The sequence below is a fragment of the Haemaphysalis longicornis genome, unplaced genomic scaffold (assembly GCF_048455015.1).
Source record: "Haemaphysalis longicornis isolate Haplotype H1 unplaced genomic scaffold, Haemaphysalis longicornis Haplotype H1 scaffold_1, whole genome shotgun sequence".
NCBI classification, from domain to species: Eukaryota; Metazoa; Arthropoda; class Arachnida; order Ixodida; family Ixodidae; genus Haemaphysalis; species Haemaphysalis longicornis.
The window spans coordinates 351,156,069-351,177,296 of record NW_027526203.1 but is presented as its reverse complement, the minus strand read 5'-3'; the positions used below and the strand labels follow the sequence as shown (position 1 = coordinate 351,177,296).

The window sequence follows — 21,228 nt, the reverse complement described above, 5'->3', positions numbered from 1 at the left end:
TAATTCCAAAATGTCTCCTCAGCTGCATAGCAGGCTGCCCAGTAAACGAAAGCACAGCCACATCCTCGCAGTTCAGGAGACGAAGGTGGAAGGGGAGGAAGAGACCGGGCGCATGGGGCAACGATTCACGTTGCGGTATTTTGTGGGCATTAGCCACGCAGTAGGCTTGTCGGCAGGCTGTGCTGTTTTTGAAGAAGTTACCCGGACTTGCAGTTCAAAACCTGTGGTCCTGCGTGTCTGGTACGCGTTCAGTTTGCGATCACTTGTTGGGAGACGTGGAGTGGCGAACCATCAGCCTATATGCGCCGAATGAGGCCCATCGTAGGAATTAATATTTCGTAGACATCAGCTCGTATTTCACAACTGAACGGCGGCTAATGACGCATAGTGACGCCAGTACAGCCAGTACAGCCACGTTGTCCCAACTAATAAATACAGCTGGATTAGTGGAGCGGGAGAGTGCATGCAGGGCGGAAGGCAAGTAACGTACTCTCATTTTCGAGGTACGAGTCACTTCCGATTGGACCGAATATATGTCCCGTTTGGTCTTATTGACAAATGTGAAGACTAAATTGTAAAGCATGTACCCTTTTGGGACCATTGCCTCGTAGTGTGCGAACTCGTTCAGTTGAGATTTGTGAAAATTAAATAGTAAACTGCTTCATGATGAGGACTTTATGAAAACTGTGAACAGAAGAATCCAAGAAAGAGAACCGCAACAAAATTGCATAGAGCAAAGCATAAAATTTAAAGGAGTACTGACACGAAATTTTTATGTTACGTTTTTTTCGCTGCTATGCGTGCCTACCAGCCCACTAATCATAGAATGACAGATTAGACGGTCGAGCGCAGCGTAAACATTCATTTACGGCGTCGTTTATTCGTGCCAGATTCGCTTTCGACAAAAAAGCGCCGAGCGGCCGCCATGACAGCATGTATCACATGGCGTCACCATTCTTGCCGTATCGCTGCCTCTCTGGAAGCGCGCGCGAGCGAGCGCACGCGCGCGCCCAGACCGGCCGAGGTCTTCGCCGTCCCCACAGGCCCGGGTAGCATGACGTCAGTCCCAAAACCATGACGTGTACACACTCCCGAGCAGCGCGCGCCAACCACAGCCAGCGCGTCGGCTTCGTCACGGGAGCCCCGACGTCGGCAGTTTGGGGCACGTAGCAGATGATGTCACGTCGGCCCGCTCTGGGCTTTCTCGTGCGGGCGAAGATTAAAATGGATTTTAGATATGTTTCGCTGAACGGTTGCTGTTGAAACTTGCTGGCAGATATCTCCTGATAAAAAGGAAGCGTTTTACATAGTTATCTCAGCTTTGAAATTTCGTGTCAGTACTCCTAGGGCTATTTAAAGGTCCAGTTTAGAGGATTAGAGGAGAAAAGGGGTGATGAAAGAGATGGGTAAGCTAGGAAAAATAAAACGTGGAGCCTCTACCCAAAGCTAAGCGAAGCAGCAGCAGCAATGGCAGCCAAATAAAATCAATAAAATTGAAGCACCTTTTCTTTCTCCTTTCCTCCATGCGAAGTACGGTTGGTAGCAGAAGGGCCGGATTGGGAAAAAAACGCGCCAAAGCTTCTTTTATCTTTTGAAAAAAAAAATGAAAAAGGAACTGATCGGTCGTTCCGCTACTGTGATTTGTTGCTCAAAGCTTAGAAACTGTTTGAAACTGAGCAACAGCAGCAACAGTAGCAACAGCTTTCACACTGGTGCGGCTACTGCGGATTGCCAGTAGTAGCCGAGACAAACCAAGTCGGAAGTTTGTTCATGGCGCCGTTCGTGCGCATTTCTCCGTGCATTTTTCCCCTTCTCCCATGCGTGGAGTTTGTGCTGTGTGACTTCGGTCTGTGACATGTGTCGGAAGATGATAAGTTGTGCTAGTGAGTGGTAGCCTCAGACGTGACTAGTGTATAATTCAGTAATGTGCACGGTTTTGTGTGCTAGTCAACGGTTCTAGATCTACTGGTGTTGGTGGGAATCGTATCAACCTAACTGCAGCTATGATTTTGAGGCACCTCCTCTTCACTTCGTCCTCACGGGAACATTGCCTCGTCAGACTTTGTAGCACGGCGCTTCCAATGAGAGACACGAAACCAAAGTCTCGTCATGCCCGAGTAAGTAAGCTAATGTGACGCTTCTTTGATTCGCAAGACCTGAATAGTTGGCGGGCAGTTTGAAACATCTTTTCTATGGAATAAGGCCAAACAGTTACGGCTAGATTAATACATGTGATTATTGCTTTTAAAATACACCACCGAATTGAACGCTTCGTCAATCAACTAGCTCTCACCAGTGGACTGCATAAGGCGGCAAGTCGGAGACTTGACAGTCGAAAATGCCCACTGCCTCGTTGCACATTGCGTCTGGTGGGACATTGTCGTACAACTCAAGTTTCTCGTACACAAGCTACAACGACATGTCGACAGGGTCGCAAGGCCAACGTGCTGCTAAGTGCCTGGAGTGTCAGTTATTTTTAAACTGCCGCATACTATGATGGTCACAGCCTCGAATAGTTCGCTCGAAATAGCTGGAAATTTGCCCTTGCCAGAATTAATCCATGGCGTAGCCTGTGGTTTAAATCTCGGCTACTCGGTCGAGTATGAATATTTCGAACAAAATTTTGCAATAAAAGGTTTTTTTTACCTTGTAAAGCTGTAATGTGAAATAATTAAGAAAAAAATGAAAAATATCCTATATTGAAGTTTAAGTATCGCTGAATTATTCGGAAATCTCGCTTTTGAGTACAGTGCTCAGCAATTGAAACGCGATACTCGGAGCGCGTGGCTGCCGTTGCCTGTTGCGCCACAGGTGAGCGCTTGTGAAAGCGAGCTGGCGCATTGTGGTATACGATGAGGGTGAGAGCGTTTCTAACGCACGCTTAGTGCGTCTGGGAGACAGCCCTTCAGTGTGTGGTTCTTGGCGGCGGCATAGGCGTGCTACATGCCATGGCTTCAAAACGCTGCGCCTGCGTGCAGTGCGCACCACGATAACACATCGCGATAAGTGCGCATTCAAATTCATAACGCGCGCGGTGCCAGATCACCCAGCTTCACGCGGCGCGGCACGGCACGCAGGCGCAGCGTTTTGAAGCCATGGCATGTAGCACCCCTATGACGCCGCCAAGAACCACACACTGAAGGGCTGTCTGCCGGATGCCGTCAGCATGCGTCACGAACGCTCTCACCCTCACCGTATACCACAATGCGTCAGCTCGCTTTCACAAGCGCTCACCTGTGGCACAACAAGCACCGGCAGCCACGCGCTCCGAGTATCGCGTTTCAATCGCTGAGCACTGTACATGTTCCCGCAGATTATCGGCTCCTCTATTATAAGTCGTGTGGCAACGGAGGTCTCTCCCCCCCCTCTTCAATGTTGTAAGTGGGGGTTTATGCATACAGGCTGCATCTGGACTATGAGGTGCACGTAGTGGAGGCCTACGGTTTTTTGCCTCCGTAAGAAAGCGACCACAACGGCTGAGAAGTGAGCCCACTCAGCACCACTACACCTTAGCCACTATGCCACAGTGGCAAGTAAAGGTGCCCTACCACTTCCTGCCATTCTGTAAAGCCTTCGCACTTGCATTTGTAGATTGAGGGTTTTATTGTGAACTTTATTCAAAAAGACATCATGTGCCACGTACTTGTTGCGGCTTCGTGCTGCTGTATGTTTAGGAAGCGGTAGAGACATAAATGATGCAATGAACAAAAATGAACAATATTAGAAACTAAATTGCTCAGGTGTTGTTTCTGAGCTGGGATGTATGCTTATCAAACAAACTTTTTTATATTACCAATTTATGCCATTCGGTTACGCATACTCTTTGTACCACAGGCATTTCTTTTTTTGTATTACGCCCTAACCGCACCACTGAAGTAAAAGTTTCAAGATGATTTCACGGTGGTTGCTGCAGAAAAAAAAGCCATGAATATTACGGCGGAGACTCAGTGGCACAGAGACTTAGGAAGTAGTGTGAGCAATAGTGCTTCATATTGAACAAAACTAGAGTAATTTGTGTCCGGTTTCATGCGCATGATGCATTGGCAACAGCGTATATCAGACGAACTAGACAAAATCTGTGGGTCCTTGAATGGAAACCACCGCACATTTCCCACTGCAGTCAAATATTTTTTATATAATGCCCTTTGCTTTTTCTGTTCGCAGCCATGTTAGTGTGCACCCTTTAGGGGTGACACAAGAACACTGTAACATGCAGAAATTTGCACTTTCACAAAAGAAAGCTGTTCGTGCTGTCCTCTGTTTTGACGACACGAAAACACTGTCCCAGAAGCATAAAATCATGAGAGCAAAAGCCATCTGTGCATAAAAACTTTTCCACACTGGAAAAAATGTAATACAAAGTAACTCGGAGATATTCTACTGCACTGAAGCAAGCTCCTTCCATCACCAGCCATTCATTAGACATCCCCTCCTGCCGCATTGTCTGTGGTTCAGAGAGAGCACGGCAAGTGCTGCACATGACGCTAAAGTCAACAGCTGATCGATTTGTCCCTCATTATTTTGGATTATGGCGAAGTTATTGCATAGCTCACTGTGGTGGCTAAGACATTGCATTACTGGATATGAGGATGTGGGTTTGCTTCCCTGTCACGGGCGAAGAACAAAAATGCTATGGTAACAAGATTTCAGCAGCTTTTAGGATCCTTTTCATGGTTTATATTCCACTAAGCCGTGCCTCACAGCCCCGGTTTGCAAAGCCACAATTGGAATTTGAAGAACAAACCCTTTGTTGAGTGTTTTCATTCTTCAGGTAATACAAAATGTGCAGAGCATCATAAATTTGGTTTTCGACTGTGTTTCTGCTTATGTACTTGTCTATACTGAATAGACCACACACGGTTTTCACTAAATGTGTGAAATTTTCCAGCAGCTGTCCAATAGTGACCTGAGCGTTGTTGAGCTGCCACAGTGTCTGCTTTTCTTGTTCTCTACAATTGATCGGTGTCCAGTCCAGGTTATGTTCAACGTACTGAATTTTTTGCCCTGTCTTTTCGTACAGCTGCACAGTGAGTTGGTGCAGCAAAGATGTCAGCCACACCCATTTTGTAGAACCAGTGTAATTTTAGTGTCACTACATGACATGCCTGCTTTTTCTCAGCCATCAGAACTGTGCACAGGCCAAATGGAAAGTGTTCTCTAATTTACTGATGGTGGCTCACTGGGCCAAACTGAACGTGTGATGCTTACGTGTGCCACTGCATCTTTCCAGCCCTCTCATTTTGTTGACTGGAAGCGTGTCAAGGTGATAGGAGGCACAGGTGGCGATGGCTGCATCTCCTTCATGCGGCTATTTTGTAATCCGAATGCCGGTCCTGATGGAGGAGACGGTGGCAATGGTGGTCATGTCATCTTTGAAGGTGAGGAACATGCCCACCGTGTGTCGTTGGCAGTCCCTTCCTTTGGCTGCCTGCGTTAGTGCAAGCCCTTACCCTCCTTTCTTTTGTTTCAGCTACCAGCAATGTCCACTCTTTGGAGCACATAAACTCAATAATATATGGCAGTGCTGGCCTCCGGGGTTTTGGCAAAGACATGCATGGACGCTGTGGGGAGCATACCGTTGTTCCTGTATGTATTCCTTCATTTCTGGGTTTGTGGGAAGAAAGAATTATCTAGGGGAAGCCAAAGCGTTTAGGGGGGGTGTAGGAAGAAATGCTGCAGGGTTCATGAAAGGCGGTGTCTGTTATGAGTAAGGCCTGGAAGCCTATGCAGCTTTTGAAGTTTTCCCTGCTGCTCTTCCTATTTATTTTTTTCCCCTAAAATCTGCAATACTGGCAATTTGTAATTGATTTGGTGTCAGTTTATAGCCCTGTAGCCACTTTTATACGCATTTGCAGTAGTGTGTCCCATTCTCTGCATCTTAAGTTTTGTTGCTCCAGAATTACCAGCTGAAAAAATTGGCAATAGACTAGAAAAAGTACATCGCTCAAGCATGTCGTGTTGGGGTGCCGTGAGGCTCAAGTGAAGAGGTCTTGCATGCTTTCAGCAGCTTGGCTAAGGCTTCTTCCTAATAGCTAACGAAACCATTTTTTTTTTTTGCTAGAAAATTGAACCCACCATGTTTTGCGGAACATTTCCCTTCACTTGCTTTTCTCCTCATCTCCTCTTTTGCTGGTGTGGCATGCCTTGTCTGACCACCTTTGACACATCTGTACATAACCTTTCGACAGTAAGAGATAAGATAGATAAGATAAGAGATGAGATAAGATAGCATAGCTTGCATGTAAGATAACTCCATATAGTAGTCAAGACAGATCTCTGTTCCTGTTGGTCCGCTGTGAGCCAAAAGACTGTCTCAGCGTTCAAAACAGTGCCTGCGAAGTCTAATTCACTAGGGAGAAAAAATAGCAAGTAAAGACTACATGAATATTGTGTTCAATGTGTGGATAATTGAAGATGGTAGCGAAGACCCTTCCAGGCCTTTTTGTGCCTTTCATTATGGACACTCGGTGATGTCAACTAGTTATGCATTTCCTTTGGTTGTTTTTCTGCTGGCTTCATTTGTTTTGGGTGTTGCAAATTTTGAAGAATACGAATATTTCCCCCTGCTCCGTGAGATACATATCCTTGAGGTTTTACTTGACGTTCTCTTCCAGGCAGCACAGCTCCAGACAATTTGACCTTTTACCAAATCTGAAAAACAGGGAGAATTTCAGACAGAAGTCAAGTCACCCAATAATGGACTCTTCATCACAAGTGGCATGAATAAGAAAATGTTTCTTTAATGTACAGCGTGGCCACGTTTTCCAAAGAAGAGCTAGTGAAACCATTCGTTCCTTTTTGTTTAAAATAACTATTCAATTTCTAGCTGAAAAAATTTTGTCTGCAGCTGTTATGGTCTGCATGAGTTTGTAGAGTTTACATGACAGTTCAGATGATGCTCCACAAACTGCTCCAGGCAGCTTATGCTCAGTTGCACCACTGTGATCATATCTGTGAGGTAGAATGTGATGTGTGGCAAAGCATTTTCTTTTCTGATGGAGGCGAAAAACAAAAATGCCCATGTGTTCCAGATTGTGGCGCACGTTAAAGATCCCCAGGTGGTCAAAACTAATCTGGAGCCCTTCACTATGGCGCGCCTTATTGCCTGTGTAGCGTCGGCATGTTAAACCTCATAATCAATCAATAAAAACCAATTTTTCACTTCACAGAAATGCTGCTGTCTGTAACCGACATGCTGCTTGCTTTCATTGCAAGCAACCTTGTATGACTTTGCCGGTCTCATCATACAGGCCTGCACCCTTTCGTGTTAAGTTATGAAGCTGCTAAAAGAAGTTTTGTGGTCGGCACTTTCATTTATACTCAGGCATGGTTGGGGTGTTGTCCTTTTCAGCCACTATGGCTTACATCAGCCTGGAGTCTTCCGAAACATGAGAATCGGTGTCACTGTCCCCTGGTTAAAGCTAGGGAGAGTGCCACTTGTTGCTTTTTCAGGGTCCTACTGCCGCTAGTGCATACTGTGTTCACATTTAATGTCTGAGCTTGTGCAGTACCTATTTACTGTGGCGTAAGTGAATACCACACTTTTTTCTATTCTGTGAGACCGGCTTCCCATTTAGGAAAATTTAATTCTACACAAGCTTAACTGTATGCTGCAGGATACATGAAGGCCAACCCATTGGCTGCACCCCTGGATGGCCAGTGGTTCCTTGCGCTCTGAACAGCACCGTCCTCCTCTTCCTGGACAGCCAGACTAGCCAGGAACGGGCGTGCGGCCGAGTGTAGCGAGTGAGCGAGCGCATTCGTGTGCTGCAGGTTCCCCTGGGCACAGTGGTGTGCACTGAGCAGGAGGAGCCCATGGCTGACCTGGATGAGGAAGGGGCCCGGTTCTTGGCTGCTCGCGGGGGTGCAGGCGGCCGGGGCAACCACCACTTCCTCACCAACGAGAACCGGCACCCGCGCGTCTGCCAGCTAGGGGCCCAGGGGGAGGCCATCATTTACCACCTCGAGATGAAGACCATGGCTCAAGCCGGTTTGGTGGGTTCTTATGATCTTTGCAGGTGCCCCCCCCCTTGATAATCAGTGGGAACTCGTGCAGTGCTCCCCGTCTGTCTTGTAGCATCCCTACTTTCCTGCAAAACTTCTCTTCACAGTCTCTTAATTTGTGGCAAAGAGTTTAAAGAGGCCGTAGAGACAACACACAGCTTTGCTTAATTGGAAAAAACTGGGCCCTTCGCACCTCGCTGCATCCTTGTTCAACAGAAAAAAGTGCTGCCATCACTGAAAAACTTCATGCTTTCTTGTGATTGGGGCAACAGCCAGAAAATCAGTATGCCGACTCCATGCCTGAGGCACAGTTTAACAGAGATAAGAGCTTGGGCTGGTGCCAATGAAACATTGTAAGAGAGGCTTAGTAGTGTGCGTAACTGTGAAACTGTGCCACCAGGGGTTGTGTGCTTGCTTTCGAAAACTAAGGTGTCATTCAGTGGATCATTCAGTGGAGCACGTTACGCCAGTAACGTGCTCAATGCATGTTACTGGCGTTCCTGCCAAAAGACAGCCGCTGGGTGAGTATACTTGCGCATTTTCATCCACTGGCTGTGACTGGAGCTTGGCAGTCTTCAAGTCCCTGTGGCAAATTGATATTTCCTTTAAAGGGGCCCTGAAAGGCATTTTGAGCACACTAAATGAACTAGCGCAATCGCTAGATTGGGTCGCCAACGTCACCTGTGCCAAGTATTACTCTTTTACGCGCAGCGGAAAGCTCACACTTTTGTTGCAAAGTTTGTCGCTTTTTTCTCACCCTTTCCTTCGTGTTTTTGGACGCCGCCATCTTCACATGTCTACATCATCGATTCCCAGATGTTCGTCATGAGCTAGACATCCTGCTATTGGGCGGCTTTTTCACGCACTTCCGGCAAAGAGATGAGTCGTCTGCTCAGCGTCGGCTCGCCGGCTGATCTGCCAGCGGAGTGCCGGAGTGCTTTGACATTTTACGACAAACTAAACAAGTGTAAACAAACGCTTAACCGTTTTGTATTGAATGCAACACGGCCATAACACGACGTGGATTTTATCTTACGTGAGTACGTACCATAAAGAAAGTCCCGTGGCACTTCTTTGGTGCAATCGCAGAGAACGCCCTGAGCCGAATGCCTGGGTTTGACGCGTACATTTTATTCAACTTCAAAACAATCCAGAGATGCGTTTCGAACGAACGCAACGTCACAACATGCGTTGCAAGTCTGAACCGCGATTGACAGACGATGAGTTGCCTCCTCCTGCCCGTCGTAAATACGGCACTCACCTCACACCCGGTTTGCGGGGACGAGCAGCAAGTCACAACTCTGGCGCGCAAGCGAGAAGGCTTTTAGCCAGGCACACTGCACATACCCCATGCGAGGTTTAGTGGTACGTCGTTCGAGAAAGATAATCCAGACCATGGGAAGCACTATCCACCCGCAGAAGTACAATGTCGCATTTCATCGCGAAACGAACGCGTCCACAACACACAGGAGGCGATGCACACACACACACACACACAGCTTCGGTCGCTGCATTGGCTTAGCTGCAAGCTTCGTTCGGACAATCAGCGATGCTACGACGATACAGAGCTGCGTGAGGACGACGTGCTAACCACTTCACGTATTTAAAAACACAGGGGCAAAGAACTAGGTTCATCGGAAGCAAAAAATCTTTCCTCCATTATAGTGCCTGAAATATACTGGCTAGTGTGCCGAGGGCGGGCTCCAGGCGGGCGCCGGGAGCGATGTACGCGGCCGTCTGCAGCTTGGGGCGCTGTCGTGCGGGAGTGTGCGCGTTCATCCGGCCCGAGCAGATCGCGCGGTTACCTCCGAGCTGCGTAGCAGACGGCAGCGGCAGAACTTTCCATTCCCGCTTGCGACGGAAGCGAGCGAAAGCGACGGGAATTCTGTCGCGCAACCAAAATTTGTCCCGACCATTCGACAAAAACGATCGTCGCGCGACAAAGCGACGGAATTTCTGCCGCTCTCACTCGCTTTCGTCGCAAGTGCGAACGGGCCTTTATGCGCAATCTCCGCCCCACATAAAACAAGCTCTTGCTTGTCGCCTGAGCATACGGTTGATATCTGACTACGTTACACTGTGCTTGCCAGTGTATTTAAACGATGTCACTAGGTTTGAAACGTACGCGCTCGGCGTGCAGCTTTGTAAACGCAAGCGGTTTCACATACGCACGCTATTTTGCTGCTAATAGAGTTTTAGTACAGCGTTTGTGGCCTTTGCATACGCTAAACGCTAAATTTTTGCGTCCCGCTACGTGACACCGCGATGGGAGTTTTAGTAGAGCGTCTCATCAGTTTTGCGTAGCGACACACTAATGCATACGGCGCCATCTGTCAAATGTTTTCCGAAATGTCTCGCCGGCTGATCTGCTAGCGGAGTGCCGGAGTGTTTGGACATTTTACGACTATCCAAACAAGTGCAAACAAACGCTTTCCCGTCAGTGTTGAATGCAACACATGGGTGCAGCTTGTCAGAACACGGGTTCTCGCTGATCGAGTGCAGCGTTGGTTTGCTCTTCGCCTTCACGTTCATCGCCGCTGATAAAGCGATCCGATCCGGCGCGTTTTGTGCACGGGTTCTGTGTCGGTTGAAAATGTCTTTTTTCACATGCCGCCGGTAGTAGGAATTACAACCACCGCAAAATAACACCCGGCACCAGCGGGGCAACATCTGAGACCGCGCTTTTTGGACAAACAGTGCGCGGTGCACCAAAGGGAACGAGCGCACGATTCTCCCCACGCGGCTGCGAGTTCGCCGCCGATACCAACTGCAGCCCTGCAGCTACGTAACACCGCGAAAGGGCAAGGCCAGGCCGCACACATGCGGCCAGGTCATTCGTTCGCTTTTCCAGCCTGTCTCCATGGTGTCTACAGAGATGAAAAAGCCGAAAGAGCTGGCCCGTAGCAGACGGCAGTCTGTGGGAGCGCAATAGCGGAAGTACGTCACCGCTGAGGAGCGGAGCATCATGGGAGGGGAGGCCAACAGCGAAGAAACAGTTGAAAGGAGGAGGAAATACGGCGCGACGATAATTCGCGGTTTTTGATTTACGATTTCTCAGCTAATACTCATCGCTTTAACAAAATTCTTGCAGGAGGAGATTGCTAATACATTGCTTTATTTGGTTACATGTACATCCATGCACCGGCGGAAGGCATTTCAGGACCCCTTTAAAAATGTCAGGTGTGGTGTCTCTTTGGTGAAATGGCCGCAATTGCTATTGTGTATTTATTTCATAAGCAGACCATATGCAGGCCAAAGCAAGAGGAGAACTTAACAAAGGAAGAAACAAGCAAACAATCAAAAATTCCCTCGCACTTCCCCGAGGGGGAGAGTGTGTAAGTGCGAATGCACGGTTGTTGATTGCGCGATTACGGTGGATATCGTGATCTTAATGAGTAGTCGAGAGATTACACACACACACACACAACTACAAAGAAAGATATTTCACTCGTTATTGCTGGTACCGTTGCCCGGTCTGCCATCATCGTTATCGAGATGCAGGACCAGCGACCGCTCTCGACGACGGCGCGCGCTCGACTAATACCCTCCCGCGCCACGCGGCCGCTACACGAGCGCCCTCACGCGTCGGAATGCGGAGCGCCCGCTACGCGAGCGAGAGCTCTCCCGCCCGAAGTGGAGAGGAGGCGCCCAACACCCGCAGTCACTGAGCGGAGAGAGGAGGAGGAGAGTAGCGCCCGCCGTTACGGCGAGGGCTACACGAGCGACGCGTCGGAATGCGGAGCGCCCGCTACGCGAGCGAGAGCTCTCCCGCCCGAAGTGGAGAGGAGGCGCCCAACACCCGCAGTCACTGAGCGGAGAGAGGAGGAGGAGAGTAGCGCGCGCCCATCTCCCCCCGTTGCTAGGGAAGACGAGGAGCGCGCGCACCCGCAGCTGTTGCTATGCGGACGACGGCGGCGGACGATTCAGGCTCGCCTAAGAAGTGCATTCGCACTTAAAACTGCAATTAACCTAGCAAAACAAGATGCTGTTATTCTGTGGGAGGAGTTGTGTGGTTCCAATTCCATTAACCATAACATGATTGGCCCGGGTCATTGTTGAGCAGCAAAAAGTGCTTTTTAAGCAGCTAAGCTTGTAGCAGCCAAAGAGAGTATGTGGAAGCAATAAAGCAGGCTTTTGGAGCAGTGAGAAGCATGCATTTGAGCATTCAAAATGGGCTTTAACAACCCACAGGAGCACCAAAAGTGTTTTCTAAAACAGAGAAACTCACATGCGTAACATATGCCTTCATGCCTTAGGTGCCATATATCTGGCAGTGCCATATCATTTGGTAAGTTGCTAAATATGAATGAAATTATGTGCGCCAGCTACCAAACCCGTTCCAAACAATTGTATTGCCGTTATGTAACTTCTGTTTTAAATAGTTAGGTGTAGGGCGCAATAATCACAAACAAGAAAATGACCTGCTATTTACATAATGTGCACAAGTAAATTGGGATTACCTTCAGAAACATAAAAATCGACTGGAAATCCTGCAGATTTTTATCTTCTAGGTTTACTGAGAGCTTAAAAAATTAACAGTGATGCATTCTGAATGAGAATGACAGTATTTGCTGTGAAAAAATAAAGTTACAGTTGATTATTTTCCTATGCATGACAAGGATGAAAATTTGTGTGTGAAGCTGTCAAAAACTGAGTCACAACACTGCAGGCCAAAGAGGGGGAATGAGATATTAACGCAAAGGCATGACATATTCAGTGCTGTGCAGTGAAATGTACAGGTGTCCCAAAAAGTAAACGGAGCACGGCTTCGTGAAATTGGAATAATTTCTACCGTATTTACTCGCGTAATGATTGCACTTTTTTTTCCAAAAATATGATGCAAAGTTAGGGGTGCGATCATTATGCGAGGTAAATTTTTTCGGGAAAAAGTTTCAGCGCAGAAAACGCAAAAATGCAGGTCAGAGTGTTTACGACAAGTCTCATGAACATAATAAATGCAACGAATAAAAACATAATAAAAACTCCACTGACCACCGAATAACCACTGAGTGATGCAAAATGCACTGTTTTCATTACGGAACGCGCCGGAATTATGGAACCCGTTGGAACGAGTTTGCTGTGAGGTGAGGACAGCTCGACCGATAAGTGGCTGCTGCTGTCACAGTGTGGGACATCAAGACGCGACTGCCGACGACACAGCAAGCCGAGCGCGTTTTTTTTATGTTTTATCAGTACAGTATGTGCATTTAGTAAGTTTATTCCACACCAATAATGAACTCATGCTTGCCGATATCGTTAATATCATCAAGTCCGCGGCAATAACGTAGCCATGTTTGCTTCGAAAAAGGAGGAAACTAATGTAAACATGACCATCGTCGTCTAGACTTGGCACACATACGACATATGGCTGCGGGAAGTTCAGGGTGTGATCATTGCGCGGGAAATAAAAAAAAGTCATATTTTGACGACGAACTTCAGGGGTGCGATCATTACACGAGTGTGATCATTCTGTGAGTAAATACGGTATTTTATGCGGCCGCCAGAATAAATAGAATATGTGTGGCCCCATACTATTTTAGAATGACTTAATTGAAAAGTCACTAAAAAGTTGCTGGCTATGCACAATGCGGAGAAATTCCCTCAAAATATCCAGCCCTTGCTCCGTTCACTTTTTGGGGACCTGTACCTCAAGAGGATGCTAGCTGTAGCACACACAAATATAGTTCCATGGCTCCCAACCACATCTCAATCACTAGACACATATTCCTAATTCACTTCTCTTGATCATGTATCTGCAACGAATGCAAGGTAGATTAGGGTGGATCTCATATTTGCTTAAATATTGAATCTACCCCCCCCCCCCCTTATGCCCATACAAGAAAAAACTGGCATATATTTTCATTATTAGACGAAATGAGTCCCCCCAGCCCCCTTTTTTTCTTCTGGAATGTGAGCTTTTGCACAGGTCTGCACATGAATGCTGTGATTGCACAATTAAGTTGCACAAGACACCTTATTAGAGTGAGCACTCCAGAAATAAATGTGTACTTTGCTAGGAATTGTACGGTGCATCAAACCTACTCTTGAAAAACAAGAAAACACGCTCTTGTACTAAATGTTAGGGTTTCTTCGTCCCCTTCTGAGTTCGTGTGCGATCAGCATTCAAAGGTCAAACATAACTACATAAAGCCAACCAGATAATAGGGGACCCGCAGGTAGAAGCGAAGAGAGAGGAGTTTATAAGATATCAGCCATCTTAATGTGGTGCATTTGGCTGCATCTTCCTGAGCTATGGGACTAACGAGACAACCAAAGAAAGAAGGCAGGCAACACAGCCGCTTATGTTGCCTATCTCTTTTTCCGTTCCGTTTCTTGTGCCAGCTTTTTCAATATGCTTCCTTTTGTTTGCACACATATGGAGGAAGGGCTGTAATCTTAATATAATCTAATTTTTGCAAAGTACTACGAGCTCGGAGATTGAGTTTCGTTTCTGCAAATTACAAAAAGCTAGCTTTTGCTCAGGTGTGACATGGATAGATTACTGAAAATGTAACAGGATGTAGCAGCATTTGTCTTTTGGCACAGTTTGGTGCAATTGGCACCGCAATAACATCACTTATATAGCCATCAGTAATTGTGCATCAGAGTATACCTGGGCCAAGTGAATAAATGTTTTGCGATTCTGATTGGTGGTGGTGTGTTCCATCACTACGAATGCTCCAGTTTTTGTTTAAGAAGTCAATAAAGGAATGGTAGGGTGGAAACCTTCATTCTGTGGCATGAGTGGACCAAGGGTGCCACCAACTGGAACCAATTGGACAGGAGAGTCAGGTTCATTTACTCCATCACATTGCTTACTCAGATTTTGTGCGCCCTTGTAAGAAAGCAAAATTGTAGCACCAAATGTTGCAATATTAGCTTGAGGCAAAGAATATCAGCACATCTCATCAACTTTTGTGATTAAACCACAGAATCACAAATGTAAATCCTAGCAGCGTGACTAACACTCCATGACAGTGCTTCAGGAACACACCGTCGAATGGAAAAACATTGTATTTTCTTATAGGAGCGATGTACTGGAGGGGTAGGCTGTAAGGGTGTTCACTTTGTGTGAGTGCACATAGATGGCACTTCTTAGAGCCTTATGGTACCTGCATACCACCAGTGGAGTTGCACATTTGTGGCCTTGCTTCACCCCGTTGCCCTCAGGTTGGCTTCCCCAATGTCGGCAAATCGACCCTGCTGCGTGCCATTTCAAGGGCTCGGCCGAAGGTGGCTGCCTACCCGTTTACAACACTGAGGCCGCATGTGGGTGTCGTGAGTTACGACGACTACCTGCAGCTGGCAGGTAAGCAGTTGGTGCTGCTGCTGCGGCTTCTGGGACTTTTCTTGGAAACACGAAAGCCGATTTCGCACGTTATGCAGATTTTTGGGCTAAAATGTTCTCTGGCAGCAAATTATGTTTTGCCCCGACACTGCTATTAGTTATGCTAGATTCACATTGCAGAGTGCCAATGCAAAAAAAGAATATGCTTTTCTGGACTTAATTTAAAAGAAATATTGCTTCTGTGTGATAAGCAGTCAGCACGGGCAGTATTTATTTGACAGAAGTGTATGGGTTTTTCACTAGTTTTAGTTGATGATGTCATTGAATTCAAAAGATTGAAAGTGCAGTCGACACGCTTGAACTGTAGCTGGTAAAAAGGCCCTGCCCATTATCAGTATAGCTGCCAATTAATCCAGGCCATCAAGGCACTGTGTGGGGATTTTTTCAAGTGGCACAGGGAAACATCTTTAATTTGACCTTTACTGTGCCATCAAAACTGGTTGCTTAATTACGTAGCAAATGCAATTGCAGTAAAATATCATTGAGGAGAACTACTACAGAAGCTGCAGTAGCCAAGATTTTTTATTTATTAAAACTTCTGTTTGTTCCGACATCCTAAAAAAAAAAAAGCAAATAACCCTAGACTGTTATTCTGTTCTAGAGATTTCCATTCAAAGAAAGTAAAAGTATAAAACGTTTCACTGTATATATAGCAAAACCCTTTTTTTTTTTGGGGGGGGGGGGGGGGGGGGGGGGGAAGATCATAAGTAACTTTTCAGATTAATGACCATTTCCGAAATTCTATGCCAACAACCTGTAGTTTAAACACAAATATATTTGACTGCTTCAAATTTCAGAATACCTAACTTTTCAGAATAATGATCAGTATTTAATGTCACCTACCCAGTTGTTCGCAAGAACCTGAAGTACTTCTCCTTCGAAAGGCTCCTGCTCAATGCCTCTGTCAGTGCATGCCCATGTGTTGGTGTGGTTGCACTACTGCTGGCAGTAAGTCCAGCACTTCAGATAAATGGAGCGCTTTTGTTTGTAAAGCAGAGAGCATTCTGTATAATCTGGTCTTTGGCAAATACGAGTGCATGAAGCAAGGAATGACAAACACAAATAGACATCGTTTGGTTAAGGCTGCACACAGTGGCTGAACTCATTATGTCGCTGGTAATGCAAGCTATGCATTTCGGATTCCAACAAACCCACTGCGCAATTGAAGAACCCAGAAATACTCCTAGCACTGTGCCTAGCACAAAGCTGGGTTGTGCAAGCTGAAAAAGTCACGTGCGCAATTGATTACTGTGCGCATGTCTCTGCACAGTGGCCGACCTCCCGGGCCTGGTGGAAGGAGCCCACAAAAATCGTGGTCTTGGCCATGCTTTCTTGCGACACACGGAGCGATGTGGCTGCCTCCTTTTCGTCGTGGATCTGGAGTGCCCCGACCCCGCCAGTCAGTACTCGGTGCTGCTCTCGGAACTGGAGCTCTACAAGCAGGCAAGGCTCCTTGCTGACACTACCGCTATGAGATACCTCCGTCAGCTGCACCAAAAGGCATATCCTGCTGCTATTCAAACCTGCGCTGAACCTGGCTTTCGGTGATTTGTAGAAACAAAACTAACCGCTCCAGATCATGGTGCTTTGCAGTCTCAAGCAAAATCATTAATCACACGCATTCCTTCCCCTGTCTGTGTGCAGAAAAAAAAAAAAGACAGCACAAAACAACAAGAGAAAAATGAGGCAGACAGCACGAACGCTCGTTTCATATGCCACCTCTTTTTGTTGCTCTCTTCATGCCAGCTATTAAAAATGCAGCGAAACGCTGCATAACTGTTGTGAATGCAGCTGCTACCTTCTGAACGCCCCACTTTCAGCTTCTCACCAAACGCGGCCTATTTGGTTGCCTTGGGTGCAAGCGAACATTGATACCTTGGGGTAGATAACTTCACATATACCGTAAAATACCGATCAAGCGCCCCCACCCCCCCAAGCATTTTCCCGGAATTTAGAATTTCTGTACACGACCAAGCAAGCGCCCCCTCCCACTTCCCGCCATTCCGAAAGCGTTTTTTTTTTTTTTTTTTTTTTTTTTTCAGGCTTTTGGATGCCACAGTGTTCAAAGCCGATGCCGAAGTCGCAGCCAAGTCGTTGCTGCTACGAGAACGCGTTACTAAGCGTTACCAGTCATCGCCGCCATTTTTTCAGGAGCGGTTGTCTTTGTTCACTATGCATTCGTACACGGTAAAAAGGAAGCTCGAAGTAGCGGACTGGCATCGGAAAAATGGCAGAAACGTGCACCTCACTTCTCGCGTGTTCAAATAGGACGGTAAAAGGATACGTGAGTGGGATAAGAACTACGAAGTTTTGCTGCAACAAAACTTCGTTGTCTCGGAGAACCCTGACGAGCTGCAGACCGAGGGCCTGAACCTTATTTTGGGATCGAATTCTGAAGAATCGTTTTGCGGATTTAACAGTGATTGAAGTGAATGTGAAAATTTACGTTTTTAGCATTGCCTAGAAGTGTCATGACTCATAAATAAACATTTTTCATAATGAAGGCTACAGTGCCTTTCTCGCGATCACTGCGATTTTGTGCCGCCATCTTGAATTAAGGGCCCGATCAGAATAAGGGCCCCCTCCCTATCTCTAAGCCAATTATCTACAAGTTTTGGGGGGGCGCTTGCTCGGTATTTTACGGTAGGAACCCCAGTATGTAGTGCAAAAACTCTTTCCCAAGTTTTGAACAGGTTCTGATGTATGGTAGAACTCCTAATGCACAAAACGTTAAGGATCTTGCATGTTTACTCGAATGAGGTGTTTTGTGCAACGTGTACGTGCCATGGTCACACCATGCACGGAGCCTTATTTCAGCAAAGGTATGATGCTAGCAGATACATTCATGAAACCGAGTCCCAGAGTATGCAAGGGTAGGTGCAAAGTTGACATTTTAGGGAAAAAAGGGGTGTGCTTACATAGAGTAAACACACTCCTAAATATGCCTCAATTTTGGGGAAAGTCTGCATTCAACATTTATGTATATATGGTACTTCTTTCACTGTGTGTATGGCTGGCAAAACAAATACTTTTATTTTTAATTACGGGCATACATTTCTAGGAGAAGGCAGTCACTACAGATATGTGTACTGATGCCACAAAGCGGGCTCTAGACTACTAGGAGCCGTAGTACTGCATCTGTGTGGGCTGCATGTAACATTCTCTAGAGGAACACCAGATTGCTCATTGCTGAATGCGGTTCAACTCCAGGAACTGGTTTTTAACCCCATTTTGCACAGGAATTTTTACATTGCATCAAGGTGTGGCAATGAACTGTAACTGCCGCCTTTTTTTTTTCCTCGGCAAATACTGTGATCACGACATGAAGTCAGGCTCATTCTGGATCTTTCGTTACTGTTTGCTTTTTGGCTGGGCGGCAGCTCTTTTACAGATGTAAAGAACTCTAAAGCCAATATTTATGTTTCTGCAGGTTATCTAAATTTACTTTCATACGTTCTGTTAATCATGGGTTGGATTCTGTTCATAATTTTTATGCCTTAAACTTTGTTATCTTTAAAGTTACATAATGGCTACAGATGTGTGAACATTTGAAACTTTTGAATATCAAAGTAAATAATACGATGTTCAATTTGGGATTGAATCACGTAGCAGCATTTGAAAACTTTGAATACATTTGCAATATTTTGAAGTTCATAACTTCAACTTCAAAATTTGGTTTAGCGAACTCAGATACAAGGAATCACCCCCTACATTAACTAAAACAAATGGCCGGCTAAAAAAATTGTAAAATGTGTTATTCAATAGTCTAGGTGTCAACTACATCATGCTTTGAACCCTTAATACTTACTACATTTCTGGAATTGGTAGGTGTACCGACAAGCACTCTAGGAAGCACATTTCCACATGCCACCACTTCGCGATGGCAAAATAGTGCTGCTGCTATTCTCCTAAGGCAGAAACAAAAGACAGTTCTGAACCTCTGTCGTGGGATGTGCACAGAAGAGCAAAAAATAAAATGACCTCTTTAACTGCCTGAAAGTGAAGGACGCAACTTGATTTGTGCTGAACTAAAATTCCGGAAACAAATCTGTGAGGCATGGGCAGAAAATTTCATTGTCCACTGTGTCATGGGACCTCAACCAGTTAAAAAAGTAAGGGCTCATACTTTATCATGTGGACAAAGAATTGGGGCCCTCTGTATTCAGTTTTGTATGGACTGCATTTTAAAAATCACTTCGCTGAGTGGTGCTGGATCCACATCATTCAAGGCATTGTCGTTCTTATATCAGAGCTCGATTGCCCTGTTTGACAAATGGTGTTGCATCTTCCGTTTGGCCAGGCAAACCTCCTCCGTTGCTGGCCAAACTTCTTGCTGGCAAAACCCCCGTTTGGCTAGCAAGAAGAAAGGCTAGACATTGTACAGGATGTCTGCATATAAGACAAAAAAAAATTGAAATGCCGCATGCTGGGGGAAAAAGCCATGAGTATGTATGCAGAGGGTTTCACAAAGGTCTATACAGAGCCTCATTGGAGAACCTCTGCACAAGTTTCACGTGTGCTGTGGAAATTCATTTGGTACACAAAGATTGTTTTTATTAAAGTCTCTGGATCTGCTTGCTTATTAAGTTGCAAATGCCTTGGCGGAGTAGAAGTTACAACACAGCTCAAGTGTTACTACCTGTCTCCTTATTTCTTGCTTTCAGGGATTCACAGATGGTCACCATGCTGTGATTGCAAACAAGGTGGATGTGCCTGGTGCAGTGGACCGGCTAGAAGTGTTGCGGCAACGAATTGATGGACGATATCCACTATTTCCAGTGTCGGCAAAGTATGGTACAAACCTTCTGGCTGTCCTGAAGTACATAAGGAAGGCCTATGATGCCGCCACTGAAGCCAAAAGAACATCACCATGAGTGCCAGTATAATGTCTTTATGCACCCTCTCACAAGCTTTACACGTGTAAGCCTTAACAGGATGACAGAAAGTATGAACAGCTGAGGTCAAAAAAAAAAAAGAATATTTGACTGCTAGGTGCAGCTGGGTAATTGTTTCAGAAAGTGGCACTTGAAGCCCCTAGATTTCTATGAGAACATTTCTTGACAACCTAGCTTGCAAAATAGTTGTTGCATATAAAGAAGAGCCACAAATACAAAACATTGGTGTAATGTAAGGCATAACCTAGATATCAATGTTTGTCTGCTTCAAAAACTCCCAATGATAATTTATCTATATTTTCATAGCTAACATGGTTCATGTGACAATATTGCAAGGCTAGTGTTTCATACTTTCAAATTTTGTGGTTACAAAGACATTGCCCTTGAAAGTTTCATGAAATAACAGCGAGTAGTCACTTTTATTTCAGTATCCACATGAAGCAAATGCATGGTTCTGTCAAAATTTAAACGAGTATATTGTGCATGGTAAAGTCGAGCACTGCACAGCACAAACAATAAAATAATTAGTTTACATGGTGGAATATATCTTTTAAGCACTACTATGTTATAGTATGTTAGCATGGTAGATGCCGAGTGAAATATAACACATTCTGGAAAATCGAACGGAAGCAAAGCTCGGCACGGTGACAACTTTCTGTGGCAATGGAAAGAAAGCTATGGGGGGAGGGGAAGGGGGAGCTAACTACTCGATGTTACAAAATAGTTTCCAATAAAGTGGTTTCGGTTTCAGTTTCGGCGTGATAGAAATGCATTTTATACAGCCTATTTCTTCGCATGAGCTCCGTGGTTGAGTGCACTGAACCATGATCACAGAGCATGCAGGCATATTGCCGTCTCCTTCCCCGCGCTTCATTTGTTCGTAAGTGCAAGCCGACGCTTGGACTGGAGAATTTAGACTGGCCGTGGACGATACCGTCCAACTCTGTGTCGTCCATAAGTGAAGTGAATTTTGTCAGCGCT

The 21,228-nt window shown here is 45.9% G+C and overlaps 1 protein-coding gene across 1 annotated transcript; it reads left to right on the top strand.

Annotated features, from left to right (window-relative positions):
- The first annotated feature begins 1,709 nt into the window (after positions 1-1,709).
- On the top strand, positions 1,710-20,997 carry LOC144154624 (mitochondrial ribosome-associated GTPase 2). Its single transcript, XM_077685860.1, has 7 exons — positions 1,710-2,117; positions 5,231-5,378; positions 5,471-5,586; positions 7,774-7,995; positions 15,175-15,313; positions 16,623-16,795; positions 20,017-20,997. The coding sequence occupies exons 1-7, from the start codon at positions 2,004-2,006 to the stop codon at positions 20,224-20,226; spliced, it is 1,122 nt and encodes a 373-aa protein (XP_077541986.1). The 5' UTR covers positions 1,710-2,003; the 3' UTR covers positions 20,227-20,997.
- Positions 20,998-21,228: the final 231 nt, after the last annotated feature.